Source organism: Triturus cristatus, chromosome 4_1 (genome assembly GCF_964204655.1).
Source record: "Triturus cristatus chromosome 4_1, aTriCri1.1, whole genome shotgun sequence".
Taxonomy (NCBI): Eukaryota; Metazoa; Chordata; class Amphibia; order Caudata; family Salamandridae; genus Triturus; species Triturus cristatus.
In genome coordinates, this window is record NC_140585.1 from 420717595 (window position 1) to 420741150 (window position 23556).

A 23556-nucleotide genomic window follows, 5' to 3' on the forward strand; every position below is an offset into this window, starting at 1 on the left:
TTAACAGCCACTTCACAGGTGCTTTTCAAACTTTCAGTCAAAGAGCTGATGCCCATTGTAGATCCTAATCCAATATATTTAGGGCCTCATTACGATGTTGGTCAGAGTTGCTTCCGACCGTGGCGGTCTCGGGACTGACCAACCTCTGATCAGTGGTCCCGTCACCGCAATTACATTGCGACCGCACATTGTGCAGTCACATACTTCCATTTCTCTATGGGAGTTTGTGCTATGGCCGTAAACCAGACGTAGCACAAGCTCCCATAGAGAAATGGGAGATTCTATTAATCCCTGAAAGGGATTTCCACATATAGAGGGTAAAAAATAAACCACTCGGAAATTATGTGCAAGCAATAATATTGGTACTAATCCAGGCCAGAGTGTACCAGAGAAACTCACTACTGGCAGGCCTCCAAATGAGCAAACTCACAGTGCTCACAGCCGTATAATAAGTAATAGGTTAACACTGACATGATCACGCACCACCTGTCATGACTTCCCTTCACTGGCTACCTATTTATTGAGAGCCACTCAATCTTCAAGACAGTCTGGGCAAAGTCACCCATAATAACACTCAGTACCCCAGGAAAATTCAAGCCATCTAATACAGCACTTACTGACTGCAAAATACAGTTTGTATATACCTAGAAATGCCAAACGTTCAGAAAGCAATTTTTGGAAACCTCTAAGATTTCCTCCAGGTCAGGGGTTGACAGGCCACCACCTCTGTGCAAATAGAGAGGTTACACACACCATGGATATTATACATAGACTCATACCCCAAGTGGTCTGAGGCCCATTTAATTGTGCTATCAGCCATGCCGGACTTTGGAGTGCATGCAGCATTGAAGCGTTACCTTTATGATTCCCGCCAGGTGGCTTACTACACCTTCTTTATTCAATATCTGCAACTAAGCTCCAATCCTACTTACGTTCTGCAAGACTACAAACTATATGATTCAAATATAGGCCAATGAAGAATGTATATGTGTAGTGTTATTCCACCCATGTCTCACCTGTGTACCACTCTTTGTTTTGTAGTGAAATGCGTTGTGGTTCAAGAGTATTACAAATTGCAATCTGCTTTGAAGTAATTAACATCAGATCATTAAATTGTGGGAGATATATTTTTATCAATTAAATCAAGCTTTCCTCTTCTCACACATAGTTTTCTCAAGATTAGACAGAACAGCGATTGGCCAACTATATGGGCAGGACCAGTCACATGGACAGACTCTTATAATGGTATCCATTTTGTGCCACAAACCTTGAAGCTGAGGAGGAAAGGAACTACTCTTTCCAGACAACAGCCAGTGCATTGGGGCTGAGGGGTCACCCCCCCACCTTTTTCTCCTCACATACAGTGTCTGTCAGGCTAACCAAAAGGTCAGCCTGACAGACATTGTTCATTTTCCACTCAGACAGCCAGGAGCCAGACATGCGCTTAAGGTGCAGGCTCCTGGCTGCCTGAGGTGAACTTTGCTGGGCATAGGAAATTACAGCTCCAGAGGGCATGATCTCCTCAGCTCAGCAAAGGTCCCTGAGGCCCTCCGCACAGTGATGAGGGGTAGCGCCACTGATTGCCTTGCACCTGGGCGCTTCCGTTTTAAGCCCTGAATTGTCTAGGGTTGAGTGTTAATCAGTGACAATGCATCACAGAGTGAGGTCGGGTCAGCAGTCTCACTGACCTTAGGTCAGTCAATGAGTGAAGGCAGTAGACCCAAGCCTCCTGGGACCTCTGAGGCAGAGCTGTAGGTAAGTGTGTGTTTTTTTAAAATTAATGTTTGGTGCGTTCTCGCGTGTATTTATGTATGTTTGTGTGGTGTTCTTGTCCTTCCCCATCATGTATAGGCTATGCTATGTATTCCTTCATATTCTGTATCCCAGTTCTATGTTGTTACCATGGAGCTACATTCCTAGTTAGAATTTAAGAATGTTACTGCTTGAATAGATTGTCAGTTTCTTGTGTCGGTTGTAGGATGAGGTCTGATGATATGGAGCTGCAATAAATACCTTACCTAAGAGCCTACGCCTGCCTGTCTTTCTTCGGTGTTAATCATCACTTCATTTTGGCGACAAGCGGAAACCAACTCATCATCTCTACAGGCCTCAACTCAACTCAACTATCCAGAAGCTTACCTGTTTCACACTGTGTCCTTCTTTCACTCTGTGTCTTCTATGGATCATCGCTGCCTTCACACTGGATTCCTGGGAGTATTTCATTTGCCTCACTGACCTCCTGTTAGTGCTTCTTTCGCCGTGCCAGGCCTGCTTAGTACCGGTGCAACCCTGTGTTCAACGCTGCCTGGCAACCGGGCCTGCTCAGCACTCTTGTGGTCTTCTTTTCACCACTTCTGCACTACCTGGCAACAAAACAGCCTGACCAAGCCTGACTCCAGCGTAGGGATCTCCCTACCAACGTCATAGTCTCACGTTCCCTAGCAACCTGGGAACACTCTTCGTGCTACTGCCTGACCTTGCGTCAAGATGTTGTTTCTGCCATCTTTGCTTGTGCGTGACCCTGCTACGTCACTATTACGTCAACGCGCAACGTAACGGCGGCCATTTTGGACAACATCACCACGAACTTCAACACGGAGACTTCGGCATTCTTCCCCTCCTCTGCTGCATGTCTCTTCTTCCAGGGAGTTCCGATCGTCCCTCGTGTGGATCATCATCATATCGGTAACAATAAGGTTTGCCTTTCTCCACCTTCATTGAAAATCGGGTGGTAAGTTAACTTTGTTGACGTTGCTATCTCTGCTGCGCTGATCATCACAGTTACTTTCATAACTCCCACCTTGTGCTTCGCTTACTGTTGTCTCTCAACTGCTTTTCAGTCATCACTGCGCTGACCTGCACAGCCTTGTCAGACACTTATCGTTGTACTGCAGGCCGTCCACTGTCATCGCGCTGATCAGCACAGCTCGTCTGTTTACAAACTGTTGTCATTGTTCTGCACATCCACCACGCTAATCAGCACAGCTTGTGTACTTATTGATCAGCAGAGCTTGTGTGCTTACACCGATCAGCACAGCTTGTGTACTTACGCTGATCAGCACAGCTTGTGTATTTAAGCTGACCAGCACAACCTGTGTGTTTATTTACTCTTATAGTAAACTGCAGATTTGCCTGGTTTACCGTTTATAATTGTCTGCCAATTACTATTGGGTGTTGTACGAAATTGGTTATTTCTCACAGTGATTCATTACGTTATTTTGCGTCTTACCCCATAAGTAATCCTCTCCGGGGGCTATGCAAAACTTCACTCCCCCTCCGTTTTTTCTCTGCGCACCTGGTGATCCTCCCATTCTCTGGCTGAAGTGGAAAAATTCATTCTCAAACTATGCAAGGGTTTGCGGTACATCACTAAGTGCAGAGAGGAAATCTTCACTTTTTCTACATTGCCTGGGTTCGGAGGGACAGGAAGTATTCGAGCACCTACCAGACCTTCCCGACAGTGAAGCTGACTCTCTCAATGAATACGAAATCTGAATTTAAACAAATGGACTTGCATTATCTTCCCAAAGTGAGCATGATTTTAGAACGCTATGACTTTGGGATGAGGATGCAAAGGCACGAAGAGTCTGTTGAGCAATATGTCACAGCTCTACGCAAGCTTGCTTCAGCATGCTCTTTTGCTGGCAGTCTGGATGAAAGACTAAGGGACCAGCTTATGCTAGGCTGTTCTATGGATAAAGCAAAAGACAGTCTTTGGCAAAAAGACAATCCCCCTCTTCAAGAGGTGATAGACAGCTACCCTTGAGGCGGAAGCCGGGGGTGTCGCTCCTCAATTTTTAAATAACGCGTATTTTGCACATTGCTGTTTTTAAACAAATTGTGTTTTCGTTTCTTATTGCTCACCTTTGTTCAGTTGCATCTGGGCTTCTGGGGACACTTTCCTGCACAGCGGAGCCAGCGCTGGTGTAGGAAGGGCGAAGTCTCAGCCGCCATCACCACCCACGAGACACTGGGCCACGCCCTTACAACTAGCCACGCCCCCTCCCTGACACTTAAAACGCCGAGCTGAGTTACAAGCCGGTGTTGATAGACAGCTACCCTTGAGGCGGGAGCCGGGGGTGTCGCTCCTCAATTTTTAAATAACGCGTATTTTGCACATTGCTGTTTTTAAACAAATTGTGTTTTCGTTTCTTATTGCTCACCTTTGTTCAGTTGCATCTGGGCTTCTGGGGACACTTTCCTGCACAGCGGAGCCAGCGCTGGTGTAGGAAGGGCGAAGTCTCAGCCGCCATCACAACCACGAGACACTGGGCCACGCCCTTACAACTAGCCACGCCCCCTCCCTGACACTTAAAACGCCGAGCTGAGTTACAAGCCAGTGTTGATAGACCGCTACCCTTGAGGCGGGAGCCGGGGGTGTCGCTCCTCAATTTTTAAATAACGCGTATTTTGCACATTGCTGTTTTTAAACAAATTGTGTTTTCGTTTCTTATTGCTCACCTTTGTTCAGTTGCATCTGGGCTTCTGGGGACACTTTCCTGCACAGCGGAGCCAGCGCTGGTGTAGGAAGGGCGAAGTCTCAGCCGCCATCACCACCCACGAGACACTGGGCCACGCCCTTACAACTAGCCACACCCCTTCCTCCGCCCCATAACTATGCACACTCCTTGGAAGCGCAGCGGACGAGCGCAGCGGGCACGCCCTCAGCACGCCGAAGACACGCCAAAGACCAGCCCGTCTGTGCCCATCCGGGCCAGTACGGGGCATGGGGCAGAAGACTTTGCTCCCCCCGCCCATGAAAAGCTGGTAAGATCCCCTATGGAACTTACAGCGTTACGCCCAATTATTAATATGGGATGTACAACACTCAATCTCCACAAAACAGGAGTTACCGCCTGTAAAAATTGCAAACTGACCACTACCATCCGCCAACCTTACCCTGACGCTGTAAGGAGGCACAGGAAACGGAAACAGTCTTGTAATGTTGAGGCACAAAAGTACGTGCTCTACAGTACTAACTGCCGTTCACTACCTAAACACAAATTGGACATCTTCAACCTCCTATTGGATGTTAACCCTAGTGTCCTCTTTCTGACAGAGACGTGGCTGCACGAGAGTGCTGGCCCCGACGTTGCTACTGCCCTCCCCGCCAATTATGCCATCACTAGGATAAATCGAAGTAAACAGCTAGGTGGTGGAATAGCAATCATCTTTAACAGAGACTTGAAATGTACATTAGAACAAGTTGCCATCCCCGACTGCGAAGCCGGCTTTTTCAAAATTTCTCTGAACCCGAACTTCACGAGGTCAGGCCTATTGATATACCGGCCCCCCGGAAATTCATCCAAATGGGCATCAAATTTAGCCAACTATATCACTCCATACTACATTGCCTCCAAAAATTTCTCACTTATTGGTGATCTAAACTTACATCTTGATGACCCTTCCATTCCCTTTTGCTCTAATTTGTTAGATGATCTGAATGCCCTAAATTTGACCTTAGTCAATACTGGACCTACACATAAAGAGGGACACCTGCTCGACCCCATTATCTCCAATATGCATGAGCTAAAATGGCATAACACCACTCCCATTTGTTGGTCTGACCATCATCTAATAAAATTCAGCATAAATCTCCCACCTACCTCCAATATGCAACCCGACTTTCCATCTACGTCCAGGAAAAACTGGAAGCTACTGGACTTGGCAAAATTAAATTCAGCACTTCATGAAAACCCGCCTAGAAGCGGTCATAACATGGACAGCCTAGCGGCAGCTACTCACAAATAGCTCAGCGATGCCGCTGACCACTGCCTATCCACCACTCCTATCAAAGGAAATAGACACCGCCACCCTGCCCCATGGTTTAATGACCTTTTAAAAACTGAAAAATCGAAATGCAAGGCACTGGAGCGTCAATGGCGCAAAGACTACGCCCCTGACGCAAAAAAAACCTACCATGTAGCCAGGAATTTATATCATACTGCCTGCGCAAAAACACGCGCCTCATTCGTTTCTAATACTATCACGGGAGCAACAAATAAGCCGAAAACCTTGTTTAATATAGTCAAAGAACTAGCAGGCGCACAAACCACAGCCTCGGCTCCCCCACTGAATACTCAACAATGTCAAGATCTAGCATGTTTCTTTACTGAAAAAAATCGAGAAAATCATCAGGAACATTAACACCAACATAAACGAACCACCACCTCTTTCTGACCCGGAACATGCCCCCTCCTGTGAAAATACCCTGGAAGCCTGGCCTCCCATTTCGGTAGATATACTGAAAACCATTTTTAAAAACATCAAGTCCGGCTCCCCCAGGGATCCTATCCCGATTTAAAATTATTAAACAACTAGACGATCATTCCCTGGAAGTCATCGTTAATACGCTCAACTCTTCGTTTGAATTCTCCACAGTGCCGACCCTCTGGAAACACGCCATGATTACGCCTTTGTTAAAAAAGCCCAAAGCAAATCCGGAAAGTCCAGCCAACTATAGACCCATATCCCTGCTCCCTGCCTTCTCCAAATGCTTGGAGAGACATGTCCACGCGGTCCTATCCACCTTTGTTGAAGACAATTCGCTTTTGCACCCCTCACAATCGGGCTTTCGGGCTGGTTTCTCGACAGAAACCCCCTTCTAGGAGTTACGGAACACATCCGAAATCTCCTCGATAAAATCCAGATGGTCGCACTCGTGCTTTTAGATTTGAGCACGGCCTTTGACACCATATCTCACGAAACTCTCATCAAGGCATTATACAAAAATGGTGTCCGTGGAAAAGCGCTTAACTGGATTCGATCCTTCCTAGCGGAACGGACTTTCCAAATAACATCCTCACTGGCCTGTTCCGACACCTTTAATGCCCCCCACGGTGTGCCACAGGGATCTATATTGAGTCCCCTGTTTTTTAATCTTTACCTCAGACCCCTAGTTGATTTAGCCGAAAAATCTGGACTCATCCTCATGACCTATGCCGACGATTCCCAAATTATATTCTCCCTATCCGAACCCGGCCCGACATCCCCATCTCTCCCCAAATCAGGGCTTCAAAACATCCTTAACTGAATGACAAGAAACCAATTAAAGCTCAATGGAGACAAGACAGAGATTCTTCTCTTAGGAAAACGTCAAGATCTTTGGAATCCCTCACACTGGCCAAACCAGATGGCTACTTTTCCTACCCCAGTGACTCAAGTTCGCAATCTGGGAGTCATCTTGGACAGCTCCCTTTCCATGAGTCAACAGGCCAACAAAGTTGTCGGTCTATGCCTTACCATCATCAAATGGCTGAGGAAAATTATTTGGATGCTGCCCTCTTCCACTCAAAAGACCGTAGTCAATGCCGTCATAACATCACGGCTTGACTATGGCAACATTCTGTACCTTGGCTCAAATAAAGCGGTAGTCGGTCGACTACAACTTGCCCAGAACGCTGCAGTCCGACTATTGTGCAGAATCCCCAAAACTTCCGGAGTCTCGAACTACCGTCGGGATCTCCACTGGCTCAGGGTAGAAAGCAGAATCCATTTTAAAGCCCTGAACTACATGTTCAGAATCAAAGCAGGTACTGCACCCAAGTACCTTCTAGCTCTGGCTCACCCCTATACTCCCAAGCGTAATCTTCGCTCGCAATCAGCTGTCAACTTCTGTGTACCAAGATTTAAATTGGCAAGAATGGGAGGCAGATCTTTTGCCCACCTTGGACCAACCCTCTGGAACGCACTCCCTCCTTTCATTCGAAAAGAGGAAAACCACGTCAGGTTCAGAAGTTACGTCAAGACCTGGCTATTCGAACAATAACAAGAATAGCTAGTAAATTCTCCTGACATCCTTATGCTGTGTATCGGCGCCGGGAAACCCTTTTTGGGTAGCTGTAGCGCCTTACAAATTTAAAAAATAAATAAATAAAAAAATGCATGAATTTGCCAAAGCCTGCGTTGAAGCTATTTGCAAAGATACAGAAAGTCATACGAGTACCTCCACTGATGTAAAAGAGGTTAAAACCTCATCAGCAGACAAATCACACAAATCCAATCCAAAAAATTCTTCTTTAGTGTCTAAGTCTACACGTTCCTTTACAAACATCAAATCATTTTCCGTAAAATGCTTCCGTTGTGGGAACCCAGGTCATGTAGCTAACTTTAAAGATTGTCCTGGCTGGAAGACTGTTTGTTCTATCTGTAAGAGGAAGGGCCATTTTTCGAAATGCTGCAGATCAAACAGAAATCAAAAGGAAGTAAGGGAGGTGGATATTTACGACCAAGATGATGATGATCTGGTTTGTTTGTCAAGTCAACGATTAAGAGGTTGAGGGTCCCATGGAACATGTTCTAATTAATGATAAGTCTGTTAAGATGTTGTTCGACTCAGGAGCGAAAATTACCCTTGTGCCTAAAATATTTTATGAGAAACATTTGTCTGGAAAAGTAAAGCTGTTTAAACCAGACATTGTCCCAAGAGGCTATGGTGTAGAAATAATTAGGTTGTTGGGTTATTTTATGGGTACCATAGACTTTAAAGGAAGAATCACTACAGGTTAAATATACGTATCCATGAAAGGAGATTCCCTTATTAGTTGGTCTCATCAACGTGACCTTTGAGTATATCTTGACCCAAATGAGTTTCCTTCTGTTTGTTTAAGAGAACCTCCTTCAGTGGCTGCTGTCTCTGATCGCATCATGTGGATTACTAAGTTTCCAGGGGTGTTTGATAATACGCTGGGTTGTCTTAAAAATTATGCACACATGATCAAGTTGAAACGTGATTCTGTACCTAAGGTGGCAAAGGTTAGAAATGCACCTTTGTTAGTTAAAGACAGAATGAAGTTCTAATTAGACAAATTGTTAAAGAATGGTGTCATACAAGAGGTTGAGGCCACTGAACGGGTCTCCCTGGTGGTGATGGCCCGCAAGGCCAACGGAGAGGCAAGATTATGTATTGACCTCAGAGAGCTCATCAAATCTGTAGTTGTTGATCGGTATCCGCTACCAAACATTGCTGAAATGTTGTCCTCTTTGGGTGGTGCCTTCCATTTCCCCACGTTGGACCTCTCCTCGGCCTACCACCAGGTCAAACTCCATCCCTCGTGCCAAGATCTGACCACTTTCATCACCGCGTTCGGCACCTTTAAATTTCTCAGGATGCAGTTTGGCCTAATAATATCTGCTTCATCAGTATTCCAAAGGGTGATGGAGAATATTTTGAGCGGCATTGAAGGCATGATTCTAGACTGAAAGAGGTTTTGTCCAAATTGCAAAACTCAGGACTCACTCTCAGGTTAGATAAGTGTAAATTCAACGTCAGGGAAATTGAATATCTGGGTCACCTGGTGTCTTGTTCAGGCATCAAACCTAAACCATCCTTAGTTGAAGCCATCTCCAATCTCAACTATCCTGTGAACAAGGATGAGCTTGTCAAATTTTTGGGGATGGCAGAATTCCATAATAAATTTGTCCCTGGCTTGCACAAAAAATGGAAAATGTGAGAGCTCTGCTTAAAAAAAGAATGTGAATTCATTTGGGACAAGTCTTGTTGTGAGGAGTTTGATCTCACCAAGAGTTGCTTGAACAAGGCTCCTAATCTATCTAGCTTTGATCCTGCAAAAGAGTCGTTCATCATGACGGACGCTAGTTCTAAGGGGCTGGGAGCTGTTCCCCTGCAACCTGGTGAACACATGGACAACACCATTCTATTTATTTCCAGGCTGCTTAGAGGTGCATAGTGCAACTACTCTGTGATAGAGAAAGAAGCTTTGGCTGTCTACTGGGCAGTTCGGAAGCTCAAAAAGTTTATTTGGGGCAAGCATTTCTAAGTGGTCTCAGATCACAAACCTCTAAAAGAGGTGTTTGAAAAAAAAGGTATTGATTGTGTTTCCCTTAGAATTAGGAAATGGGTAGTTGCTCTGCAATATTTCGAATTTCATGTCTCTTACTTACCTGGGGCAAGTAATATTCTTGCGGATTGTTTGTCTAGGCTCAGTGGTTCATCTATTCTTGATGGTTGTGATGATGACTGTTTGTTGGTGAAGACTCTGGGGAAGACCTGAGAGTGTGTGTTGTGACTGAAGGTGTTGTAACAGAGGGTGAATGGAAGGCCTGTCTGGTCAGTGATCCAGCGGGTCATCACCTATGTACGTGATGGTTGGTGCGAGAAGCGCGATTGTGATGACCAAGTTAAAGGGTTTTGGTGTGTGAAGGAGTTGTCGTGTTCGAACGAGTTGCTTTTCAGAGGCAGTAGGCTTGTGGCTCCTTCAGACCTGCGTGACAAACTGGTGGAGTGTGCCCATTCTAGTCACATGGGCATAGCTAAAACAAAGGAAAGACTCCGGGAAACATATTGGTGGCCTGCAATGGATGTTCAGATTGAAGGATTGGTGCGCTCTTGTTCACAATGTTCCAACAGTGATAAGGCTCTTAAGTGTAGGTCTCAACCCATGGTCATCAGACAGCAAGCTAATGGTCCTTGGGTTGAGGTCGGTGTGGATATCCTGGGTCCTGTGAAGATCAGAACTCAGGATCGTTATGTATTGGTGTGCGTGGATATGTTTTCCTGGTGGCCTGCGATTAAACTAGTCAGTTCGGTGGACTCGTCTTCTGTGATCGGTTTCTTAGATGATCTCTTTTCTAGTGAGGGATTGCCAGCTTCTGTGTTAACAGACAATGGGGTACAATTTACCTCTGGTGCGGTGGAAGAATTTTTGAGTGAAAGGGGCATTAAGCATAAGCGCGCCGCCCTTTACCACCCTGAATGCAATGGTGTGGTCAAAAGATTTGTAAGAGTGCTCAAGGAGGCATGCAATTGGCTGGTGTCTCTAGTTGTGACTGGGAGGAGGCCATTAAAAAAAAAAGTATGTGAATACAGGTTTACCCCACATTCATCCACTGGGGTTTCTCCTTTCACGCTGTTTAAAGGAAGGGTGGCTAGTCAAACCTCTCTGGGTTACCTCTAGAATAAAGGAAGTTGGGGGCGTGATTCACCGCACGGTGGGATGGAAGGATCGCGAACTACAGAAGATGGAGAAAAGGAAGCTGGAGTTTGATATTTGAAAAGCTGCGAAGAAGACTATTGTTCAAGTTAGGGACTGGGTTAGAGTGAGACTCCCTGAAAGAAGGGTTGGTAAGTCGAAGTTTGGACAACCAATAATGGTTACCAAACTTCTGGGGAACGCGGTAAAAACCCAAGATCACAGAGTATGGAACCTCAACAGGATTGTTAAGTGTCCTTCCAAATGTGTTGAGGAGAACTCCAGTGGGCCATCTCCTGCTGCTCATCCATGCCCTGTGGAAAGGAGACCTAGTAGGGTGAGGAAAATTCCTCTTCGTTTAAGAGATTACAGTTAGTGTATTTTGTGCATTTATTGACTGCATTTTGTGAATTTCATTTGTGCATTAACTTTGCATCTTTTTCTTTTGTTGGTGAAAAAGGGGGGGGGGGGTGATGTGGTGTTCTTGTCCTTCCCCGTCATGTATAGGCTATGCTATGTATTCAATCCTATTCTCTATCCCAGTTCTATGTTGTTACCATGGAGCTACATTCCTAGTTAGAATTTAAGAATGTTACTGCTTGAATAGATTGTCAGTTTCTTGTGTCGGTTGTAGGATGAGGTCTGATTATATGGAGCTGCAATAAAGACCTTACCTAAGAGCCTACGCCTGCCTGTCTTTCTTCGGTGTTACTCATCACTTCAGTTTGGTAATGAGTATTGTGTATGGATATGGATATGGATATCTATCTATCTATCTATATATATATATCCAGAAATTCCGCTAATGTCGCTTCTGACAACGGATACGGACCACAGTTTCGTGCAGAAAATAAGTTTTATTCGAAATCACCTTGCCGCCATGACGCGTTTCAGCCCGACCATGGGCCTTGATCACATGATGTGTGTGTGTGTATGCATGGCTGTGAGTGTGTATGTGTGCATGTGCGTGTGTCCCATCCTCCCTCTTAAACTGACCAGCCGCCACTGCCAGACAAGACGTTTGCTTACCAAACAGTTCCACTCTCTGACTGATAATTAGGAAGTGTAAGATTTTTCTTCCTCATTTGTGGAGTTGGTGGTACTAGTCTATCTGCTAGATATTTTGTGATTAAAAGCAGTACTTAGCTGGTGTCAGCCCATACTTCACTACAAAAGTAAATCATTTTTTGTTGAAGACCTGCCGCAGCGCTCTCAAAAGTCCAGCACATTTTTCTATGGTACTGATCAGGAATCTGCAATTATCCTGGTATCCAGGTCTTCTACTGCTATGATATTGATTTTTCCAGTATATATGTACAGGTGTTTGCATTCCTTTTTATTCAATTGTTGTGTTGGCTTACAAGATGTAGGAGGATACCCTGAATCCACAGCATACCAATAAATCAATCCCTCAAAGCATTTCTCCATATAAATGATATAAAACCAGGGACACATAGAAGGAGAATATATGATAGCTTGCAGTATGAGTGTTGCCTGATCTTTTTTCAAAGTCTTCTCCACACAGACACTCTGACCAAGTAATCCATTGGCTACAAACGCTTAGACATGAAAGATTTTGTTTTCTTTCAAATGTCAATATCATTCACACTAGAAAGATTTGGTACTTAGATTTAATTGTTTAAGTGATCTGGTGAAAAGTGCATTTTAGAAGAAAAAATATGAAACGATTGCCCATCGTTTTGTTTTTCAATAAGTCTTAGATTACACTTTAGTTACAATAAATTCCTGTGTTGATTTTGGGATATGTGACAGAATAAACAGTGACCATAGACCACAAGTAGCATGCTGATATTCCCATAGTGCAACATGTCATATCTTTGGGGAATTTGGAGGGCATCTGTGACTTAAAAAGTTGAGAAGGAAGTGTGCAGCAAGGGAAAAAGTAATTCATTGAATAAATATGCAGAACGTAAGGTCATTAGCTAGGCCTTTTTGACACAGTAGGAAACACCAGCAGGGAAAGGCCAGCAATTTGATCAGAACTGCTATCTGATCTAATGGTTTTAACAAGCATTATGTGAACAAATGGTTCACAAATGAATTGAGGGTCATCAAAGGAACAAGTAAGCATGAGCTAAGAAGGCTGTCAAGAGAATGGTGGCTACAGAAATAATGGAGCAAATAGAAAAAACAAATAAAATGTATAAATTGAAGCTATGGTAAGCCACAGGACAGTTCAGTTGTTGCTGATACTTCTGATACTTTGGTAACTGTACATGAGACTGCTAAACTAAAGGGCACTATACAATTCTGCTTAATTAGAATTGGATTGAAACAATCTACCAACATGAATAGCATAACTGATAAACAGCATTCATCCAATGAAAGTTGTCTCTTCGTAAGGCCTTTGACATCTAAGATGGAACCAATTGGAGAAATGACTAGTTCTATAAATTTCAAACGTGATAACGTTCTAAACTTGATATGGCCTAGTAGAATGTCATGGTCCCCGGGTGTCAATGGAACATTTGAAGCATGATGCTGATGTTTGAGAATCTTTAATGTTGCCCACATTTTGTCCGATCTCCATGCATCTGACATTCCAGACTCTTGGAGAGGTTCAATAATTTATCCACCCTATAATAAGGAACTAAAGGTTTTGGTTGATACAATTACTGTATGTAGAGGGAAATGTATGCTACAATGCGGGTAGTGGAGCTGCAAAGCTGGGCGTGCGATAAGGGGACACTCTCAGTAAAATAAATAGGTTTCAGGGTGGGTTGTGACACCATGAATAATGAGAGGACATGTTGATGATTACTCCAACTGTCATAAAAGGTAGTAATGGATCACTATATCTTGGTCTATTGGATTTCTCCAAGGTGTTCGGCAGAGTAAGCAGGGGAGTATTCTAGTCAAAAATTGCAAAGTAAAGTACTCATTCACCCATTCTTAAGAGCTATACAGTCCTACCACACTGATACTTGCATGGTGGTAAAAGAGGGAGATGGCTAATACACCACAAATAAGGTTTTTACATACACTGAGCTAAAACGGGTCTGTGTATTGGTACCCCTTCATTTTAGATTTAACTTTATGTAAAAAGTGACCTGTTTCCCCTGAACTAGAGGCCAATTTTGTAAATCAATATGTACTATGCAATACAATGATGACAATTATTATGGACTTGACTATCATTGGATCACAACACCCCTAAAATGCTTTAAAAAATTAGAACCGTCAGAATTATTTGCTAGCTAATACATCTAAGATGATAATATTTTTGGGTAAAAGGAAATCGAAAATTCTCACCCTGGCCTGGCCCAGCCAATAAGTCAAAAAAGGAAAAAGTGCATTGTAAAAAACGGAACTGGGCAAGGGGGAACAGAGACAACGCCCATAGTGAAATTATGACCAGAGGCATTTTACACAGAGCACTAAGACAGCATTAAAGTAACAAAAACTTGGTACAGAGAACTAGGATGATGAGGATAATACAACAAAGTTCCTTTTGTAGACACAGAAATAATCGTATGAAAGACGTGTGCAGCATTCAATGGCTAAGGTTTTATTAATTAAACAGTGCTTCACTCAAGAGCATGCACAGTGCTGACTTTAACCATCCAATAGTACAGAAAGAGAGAAAGGAGCTTTTATGATCGTGGTCCCGGGGAGGCATCCACTAGGGTGGAAGAACCAAAGGCACTCGGTAGAACCCTTGGACAGAAGAGTTTCTTGGCAGCTAGGTGGAACACATGACCAACTGGATATTTAGGGTGGTGTTATCGGGATTAAGAGAGGCATTAATAGCCTGACGGCATGAGTGAGTACCCAGTTTGTTTAATTCCAACTTCGGGAGAGCTTTACGATCCTCAAGGAGAACTGGGCAGCTGCAGACGATATGTAAGAAGGATTCCTCATACAGTCCGCAACCCCTATAAGTTGTTGATTATAAGGAACGGCGCAATTTGGCAAGGTGTTTTAGGAAGGGCCATTCCCTGAGCTGGAGGGCAATAAATCTTGCCTTTTGGTTAGTAAGAATTAATGAGCGCCCATACATGCTTACGTTTAGCTAAAACATACATAGTAGCCTGATGTGAAAAAAGGTGCACACATTTTTGATACATTGCTAGAAAGCCAATTGACTCATGTTGGAAGCTCAGAACTCACATTCAAGGCGTTAAGACACTCCTCAAGGTGCAAGTAGTAAGGTAGTCTTGGGCCACCAGATTGAATCTCGTCCCACAATAGGGCCTCTATGTGTCCTCTCCTGGCAAACTTAAATTTGTGGCATAAGTTTAAGAAAGCTCCAGTTCTAGCAGCCGGCTGATCACAGAGGTACAGTTCCTGCTGAATCTGAGGTACACAAGAAGATCACGGCAGGCAAAGGACGAATTTGTATATTTTGGTGACAAAATTGTTCAAGAGCTTACAATCTCTTCCCAGTAGGATTTCACTGCCGTAAGTCAGAGATGGGATCATTTTTTCCCTCATGGCGTTCAGGAGACAGAGAACGCTTAAACACCACTTTCTCCCCCCCACCCCACAGTGTGCTTGATATTTTTGACAGGGCCATCTGAAGGACCAAAGCTTTTGATTCAACTTCATCCATTTGCCAGACAAAAGTGCCCCCTGCGTCAATTAGGATCCCCAGGTATTGGTAAGATTGTTCCTTTGTTACCTTGTTGCCATTGTAAAACCAGCAGCCCCCCTTGAAGGTTTTCCTGTCAAGTCTTATGATTTTAGTTTTCTTTAGGTTAACCTCCAAGCTGTTGGCGGAGGTAAAGGAGTGCAGTAGGTTTAACAAGCGCCGGAACCCCACACTTGTGTAACTTAAGAGGACAAGGTCATCTGCATGTGCACGATTGCTGATGTGTTCCCCTCCTATCTTTGGGAAATTACTGTTGATAATGGAGGAGGGCTAACATGCACCCCTGCTTAACACCCAGCGTGGTAGTTATTTTTCCTCGACATGCAGGATCCGTCACTGATGCAGATCCAGGTGTTAGTATGAAACTGAATGATGGCCTCCAGAAGTTTCGATGAAATACTGTATTTCTTTTGGTTTAACCAGAGGGCACCCCCCCTTGGGACACAGTCATCCGCCGCCATTGAAATCTACAAAACAGCAATGCAACAGGGTGCATTCGTTGTATGCTTTATCAGATAGGATAGATGCGGCTAACAAATTAGACAATGGGCCAGATTTTTCAATAAATCCTCTTTGGTTCTTCGGAATGAGCCCCCTCGACTCCACCTATTGCTGCAGATCCTTCAGCAATAGACTAGCCTTAAGTTTTGCTTTTTTGTCCAGAAGAGCAATCAATCTATAATTGCTGGGATCGGATTTGAAACCTCCTTTGTAGAAAGGTTTAATAATAGCCCCAAGCCATGACTCCAGAATTACAGAGCATCTCAAACAGTAGTCAAAGAGTGAAGAGAGCTTGCCTGCCCATAAGGGAATGTCCGTCTTGAAGAGGGCCTTGGCCAGGATCTGTTGCAACCGGCTAGACAGACGGTGGATCCACAAGAAAAAGGGACAAGCAGTTGCGGTCTTGAGTAGTGGCAGGGGTTGTGGTTCCATTTGGACTGATGGAGGATCAGTCTCTCCCTTGCTGAGGAGCGTGACCGGTCTGGCAGGCTGTCATCGCTCGACATATATGGAAAGTTCACATTTTAACTTGTTGCCTAAATTTTAGTTATCAAGAAATAGCCACTGGAAATTACTAAAACGATGCAAATCCTTTTCCTTTTTGGAGCTTCGACAGATTGAGAAAGTGTACAGATGTGAATTTTTTAGATTTTATATAAGAATTTAACACCACAGACTTTAATCACTCCCCCCCCCCCCCCCCCCGAGAAACGATGTGAACGACTATTAGAATGTATTATGTACAGACAATTGCTTAGTATATTTTATTACTGTTTGTTAAATTTCAAGTTTTTTATTGCAATGTTTTTTAACTACATAATATATTTAGTTAGAATTTTCTAAAAGATGTTTAATGGCAAAACTGCTGCACATGAATAGTTTAGCCCTTTAACTTTGCAGCAGTCTATACTGAACGTATTTTATGACCTCTGTATAAATATTGGTCCAAAGAGTTGCGATTTGCTCTAGAGAACAAAGAACAAGGGCACAGCAGTCTATACGGAGCACAGAGATCAAATCATACCTTCGGCACAACTAGACCGCTCACCTTTGGGTTCTTTCTGTGGACAGTGGGCCTCCGCTCCCATGTCTGGGCACGGGGAGTTCAAGGTGGTTCGCAAGGATCTGATGGCGGTGTACTGGATCCCCAGGGAGGCACACACTAATAGCAGGACAGTCTTCCACGAACACTCCATTGTTCATACATCACACAGCTTCGGGAACATCTGATTGCGCCCTTCAAACAGAACAGAACAAATACATTGTTTATGCGCACAATCCGAACCATTTGCAGTAAAGTAAAGCATAACAAATGCCGCAGTTCTGTTTATGCAGCAGAACAGGAGAAACGGCAAGCACAGGTTGCGACTGTCTTTTTCTTAAAGTAATTTCATGCATTTTTTCCAAGTGGAATCTGATAAACTCATATGTCATTTAAATTGCATCTTCAGAAGCCGGCGGGTATTTGTGAATTGCCCGAGTGTTATGATGAACTAAACCATCTGATGCTGAATACTAAAATAAATGAGCTGAGACAAAAATGGCCATTTCTTTTAATAAACATATCAAAATGGCTTTGGTCATCATCATTTTTTAAAAGCTTTGCACCAAAAAATGACATAAATGCGCCTTTTTTTTTAATGAATGAACTTATTTTTCTTATCTTGGTCAGCATTGTATTGAAATGGATTATAGGCAACTGCACAGCATTCAAGGGCTTATTTATAAATTCGTACTTTTCAACAGATTTATGTGCATGCTACTGAAATGTGCAAGCAACTAGCCAAATATGAAGTTGTGGAGAAAGCGCATGGGCAGGTATATGCAACCTACTAAGGTCTCTTTACAACAGGCCATGGTTAACTATATACCCAGATAAACGAAAAAGCACCCCAAAGATTCTCACGGGTCACATTGTGGGTGTATTGCCGTTCAGAGCATAAAAACCGAGGCAACTTATTTTGTGGATACTGACCTGTTTCTGAATCTCCACCAGTGCTTCCACCAGAGGCACAGTTCTTGTAACTGTAATAAATATTGGCCAGTAAACCTGCCAGAATACAATATTGGCTCAGTTAATTATCTCCTTGTGTTTGCTTTGTTCACCCTAAATTGGCAGGGTATGCCCAGACTGGGTCGCTTGCTCACTTTGCCACTAGATTCAAGCTAGCCTGGCTAATGATGGGTGTTACCCCAAAACCAGTCATAGGATGCTTGTTTCCGGGCCAGGGAAGACCTGGCTTGATAGTTCAGGCTGGACTGTTCCCATCAGGAACAGGGTCAGGACTGATTTCCATATGGCTGGGTCTGAAATGGGGTGACAAAGTGAGCTAAAGAACAACGATGATGGATTCAACCCAGATCGGTGACGAGTGTCTAAACAGTTTCAGTGCTCCATCCATCATCTCCTTGTTCGCCCAAAGTTGGAAGGGTATGCCCAGATGTGGATCCCTTGCTCACTTTGCCACTGGATTCAAGCTAGCCTGGCTGATGAGGGTTGCTACCCTGAAACCAGTTGTTAGAATCCGGGTTCTCTGGTTGGCACAGGTAGGTACTTGTGTCAAGCAGGGAACCTTTCCTCTAGTCAGGGTAGGGGGGTACACTCCAACAATAACCCCTGCTCACCCTCTAGGTAGCTTGGCGCGAGCAGACAAGGCCTATCTCAGAGCGTTCAGGTTAAGCATTTGTGAACACGCACACAGTAACTCAGTGACAACCCCACAAATGGACTCCACAATAGGATATAGAAAAATAACACTTTATATATATAGTTTGGGCTTAGCACAAGACCAGATAACGTTTAGCCGGCCCACAATACATATTAGACAAAGAGTTTTTAGTTTTAAAGTTCTGTGCGCTTCGTTCCTGTCCGTATGCTTCGTACGCGGTAAAACCTGCTTGGGAACGGGTCTCACACGCATTGTAGGCGCTTCGGGATGAAGCGTACACCCTACGGTGCGAACAGGTGAGTTCGTCACGGATGCTGCGCTGAGATCAAGCATGATGTATGGTGCGTTGTCCTCCTGGTGCGATGCGTACTACGGTACGGTAGACCTTGGGCGTGCAGGGCTTCAGGGGACGGTGCATAGGTACGGTGCGTTCAATGTTCGTCGCGGCGTTCGCGCCGTACCATGAGATCGGCAATCTTGATTCGAAGCACTGGATACAAGCGAACAGTACGCTCCGCACAGGGGAGACGTACGCAACTACCGTAAGCACCGCAGCTCCAAAGCAGGGGAAAGGAGCGTACGCCGGCAGTACGGTTCGTAGGGGATAAAAGCAAGTACGGTTCGCAGTCCTTCCGTTACGGTACGAGCTACGGCTCGTAGGTGCCTGTTAGTCGCGTTGCTCAGACCGGACGATACCTTCCTTTGCAGTGCGAGCTACGGCTCGTAGAGGGGCCTTAGTCACGTTGTTCGGGCCGGACAGCGAGATACCAGCTTGCAGGGGGTACGCTCCGATCAGCAACACGTATGCAGCAGTTCGAGTCGAAGATTTGGGGAAAACGGTCCGTTTTCCAAGGGGATCTCACAGCGGTGAAGTCCACTGCTCCTGGGACTTCGTTCAGGGGGCAAGCTCACTCACAAGACCATGGAGATCTTCAGCACAAGTCAAATAAAAGTTTGAGTCTTTTCTTCCTCTTCTTCAGCAGCAAGGCAACCACTGCAGGCCAATCCCCCAGGTCAGGGACAGTACTCCTCCATGCAGCTTTTCCAGTTCCTTCAGGACGGACAGAGGTGTCTTCTTGGCCGGACATGATCTAGTTTCTTAGGCGCAGGGCTCCTACATTTATACCACAAATCCTTTGTTCTCTCAGGCCAGGGGGGCCCTTGCCTAGTTCAGTCCAGTTCTGGAGCACTTTGTTGATGCAATGCAAGCTTCTTCTTTCAGGGTGCAGGGCAGAGCCATCAGACCCTCCACAGGGGGCAGAGCCAGCATTGTGATGGCAGAGCACATCCCTATTCAGAGTCCAGGTGTACTCCTCCCACCCATCTACAGGTCAATCTTTCTATTCACCACCAGGCTACCTAGCCCTGCCCATCTGGGTTTCCCCAGCCCTGTCACTCACACAAGCCAGACAGCAGATACACATCATGCAGAGGCGGGCTGAAATGGTTAGGCAAGCAAAGGTCAACTTTCTAAAAGTGGCATTTGCAACCGCAGAATATTAAAATAAACCTTCCTAAAAGATGTACCTTATTATTCTGAGTTCAGGCATACTAAACTCGATTTCCTAACATGTTCCCTGGGTCTGTTAGGATCATAGGATGTAACAACCTTAACAGCCCATTCTGGCCCATGAGAACAGGGTAGCCTTACAATAGTGAAAAACGAAAATGGATGTAATTCACTATTAGGACATGCCACACACATCAGGGTTTGTCCTACCTTATGCTACAATGCACCCTGCCCTTGGGCCTAACATAGGGGTGACTAACATGAAGTTAAGGGAAGGTTTAGGGACTGGCAGGTGGGTGCACTTGCCAGTCAGCATGTCAGTACCAGACTGCACACAGGTTCTGCAATGGCAGACCTAGACACATTTTACCAGGCCGCTTCTGTGGGTGGCACAACCAGTGCTGCAAGCCCACCAGCGGCATTTGTATTTACATGCCCTGGCACTCCTGGTGCACTTTACTGGGGTCTGATAGTAAACCAAATAAGCCAATCATGGAATCCAACCAAGATATACATTTTACATAGGGAGCACTTGCACTGTGGCACTGGTTGGCAGTGGCACAGTGCTCTGAGCGGCCAACACCATGAAAACACATGAGGCACAGCGACAAAAAGTGCAAGGGAGACTCACGCCAAGGTGCCAGGTCTAACACCAGTTCCAAGATGCTGGTTTCCAGTTCATGGAATACCTGGCTTGGCAGTTCGGGGTGGACTGTTCCCATGAGGACCAGGGTCAAGACTGATTTGCATATGGCTGTGTCTGAACTGGTGTGGCGAATTGAGCCAAAGAACGATGATGGATTCAACCCATATCTCTGACTGGGGGTGAGTGTCTGAAAAATGCCAGCGCTCCGTCCATCATCTCCTTGTGTTTACCACTGAGAATATATGCAGGTACTTTCTAGAATGTTCTAACTCCAGTATTCTAGCCACGAAGTTAATTGTTGCAAAAAGATGTTAACAATCCACAACCAAGAATTTGGCAGCTAAGTAATGACAACCAATTTTTGCAGCAAGGTTAAAGTGAATCTGTTGAAGTGTTCTTTTACATCATTGTGCTTTGTGGCACTCTAAATTTTGATAACTTGGATTAATTCAATATAAAATCCAATGTAGAACAACGCATACACTTAAAAAGTCCAATAGACTTTCTGTGAGATACCTGCTCAAGGATTAAAGTAAATCAATTGGTGAGCATTGTTTTGCCCTTAAAACGTTTCTATTCTGGCAAAGACAAGTGCAAAGGGAATTTGGGCCAGATGTATGAACGGATGCTGACCATTGTAATGCGACCTGCTCACTTTTTTTGAATGCACCAGATTGATTGCGATACTCTAAGAATCACAAAGTTGTCACTGTGAGTCACAAAGCCAATCAGAACTGTTGGAAAGTGGGTTATTAGTAGTGGTAAATATACATCTACCACTGGCATTAAGGCCACAGGTCTCAGTAAATTATTCCCATGATCAACCCTGGGAAGCTTGTCTGCGAGCACGCAGGCTTAACTTAGGAGACAGGTATGTAAATCATTTAGAAACACCCATTCAGTAAATATTTAGGACACAACACACAATAAAAAAAATCCCACACCAATTTATAAAAATACGAAATATTTTCATTTTTACAATGACACCAAAATGACAAAAATCCAATGTATGGAACCGGAGATAAGATTTAAAAAAAAAGATTTAGCAGTATATACCACTTAGAAACCTATAGCGCCACCCTGGGACATCTGGTCGCACTTGACCAGGACAAAGTCAAAGTTTTAGGCTGACCGCGATGGAGCCCTGGTTGGGTACTCCTCACAGTTGGCTACGTCAGAATTTTACCTTCTGACCTAGAAACGTTTCTCGAGCTTTTTTTGCCAGAGTTCCTCAATGCTCTTTACCAGTCCAGATTTGGAGATGGTTCACCGGCTTGCTTTTCAGGGAGCTCCTGGTCAAACTCTTGCAGTTGAGTCGGTCCCCTTATGGAGCTTTTTTCTAAAGTTGCTACAAACTTCTGGAACTTCTTCCTGAAGTTCCTCTGGAGGGTCTAATGTGTCCAAAACACCATCCAAGGGTCTGGGATCTCCAAGATATTCCTTGAAAGGTTGGAACCACAATTCTCACCATGCCCCTGGACAAAACCCTTACAAATTCACTGGACGCACTCCTGGCAGGGGATTCTTGGTGGTGATGGTCTAGGTGAGCTCTGTTAACCTGTAGCTTTATTACTTTTGAAGCAAGATACATCCAAAAGGCTGCAGTTCCAGATAATGCAGAAGGGTCAGTCAGTCAGAATGCAGGGCCTGACAATGCACATCAAGTTTCCGGCTTGGCATGCCTTCTTTCTCTCCTAGTTTTAACAGCAGATCTGCGAGGCTCTGCACCTCTCACATATTTATTCAGTGTTCTCGGGGGTCAAGCAGGAGAGCACTCCTGCCCAATGAGGTCCAAGGCAACACCCCAGAGCATGCCACGTCCTCCAAAATGTGGGGTATATTTTTTCCCAGAAAGTTCTATTCTTCCAAAATTCTGTATCGCAGAAATCTCAGCAGAGGAGGACAAACTAGTAAACCAACCTCCAGTATGGCTCATTTCCATAACTCTCCTCCCCCTACAATTTGCAAATTCCTGGCTTAAGCCTGCCATCTGGTTAGGTCAGATAGGACCTGGGTAGATGGACCTGGCATTTTCTGCCTGTCCTATCCCTGTTTGAAGGTTTATGCTTTATGACCCCTCCCCTCCTCTGGCATTCCTGTGTAGCAGAGCTCTCCCCACTAGATAGCCTCTTCCTGGGTGAGTCACTTATCACTTCATCATAGAAGCCAAGCTAATCCTGTTATCTCTGACCAATCAGAGGGCAGGAAGGCTGAATTTTGGCTTAAAGATAAGAAAGTCTTATAACTTCTTTTTTGTATACTTTAGGGTAACTTCAACAATGGCATATTGTTGGATGTATCAATATCATTTTCCTAAGTCCTTGAATGGTATGTTATTTAATTCCTAGTAATAGTTATGCATCCATAAACTATTGTAACGTTATACTATGGGGCTAGGTATCTACAATGGGGAATTGAACTGGGCAATTTCTCCATCACCAGGGCATATAAAACATATTTTACAAAGGCCCTGCTTATAGTTACATGACCCCCACCCCTGGGACACCTAGGCGAGTCTTTAGGGTTCCTGAATAAACAAATATAGTGTAGATTCCCACTCCACAGTGCTCCTAGCACCACAGCTGATCTTGGGAGGCACTTTACTACAATGGGGAAAAGTGAAATGTGCAATTTATCTACCCCCAGGGCATATAAAACTTCTTTGATAAGGGCCCTCCTTATAATTA

General features: G+C 44.5%; 1 protein-coding gene across 1 annotated transcript in view; it reads right to left on the reverse strand.

The window, feature by feature from the left end:
* Nucleotides 1-23556, reverse strand: part of LOC146855053 (carbohydrate sulfotransferase 1-like) — a 180580-nt gene that overhangs the window by 71504 nt on the left and 85520 nt on the right. Inside the window, exon 3 of the mRNA XM_085650558.1 lies at nt 17093-17281. Coding sequence (XP_085506684.1) covers nt 17093-17240 — 148 coding nt within the window. The 5' untranslated portion in view covers nt 17241-17281. The remainder of the gene's footprint in view (nt 1-17092; nt 17282-23556) is intronic.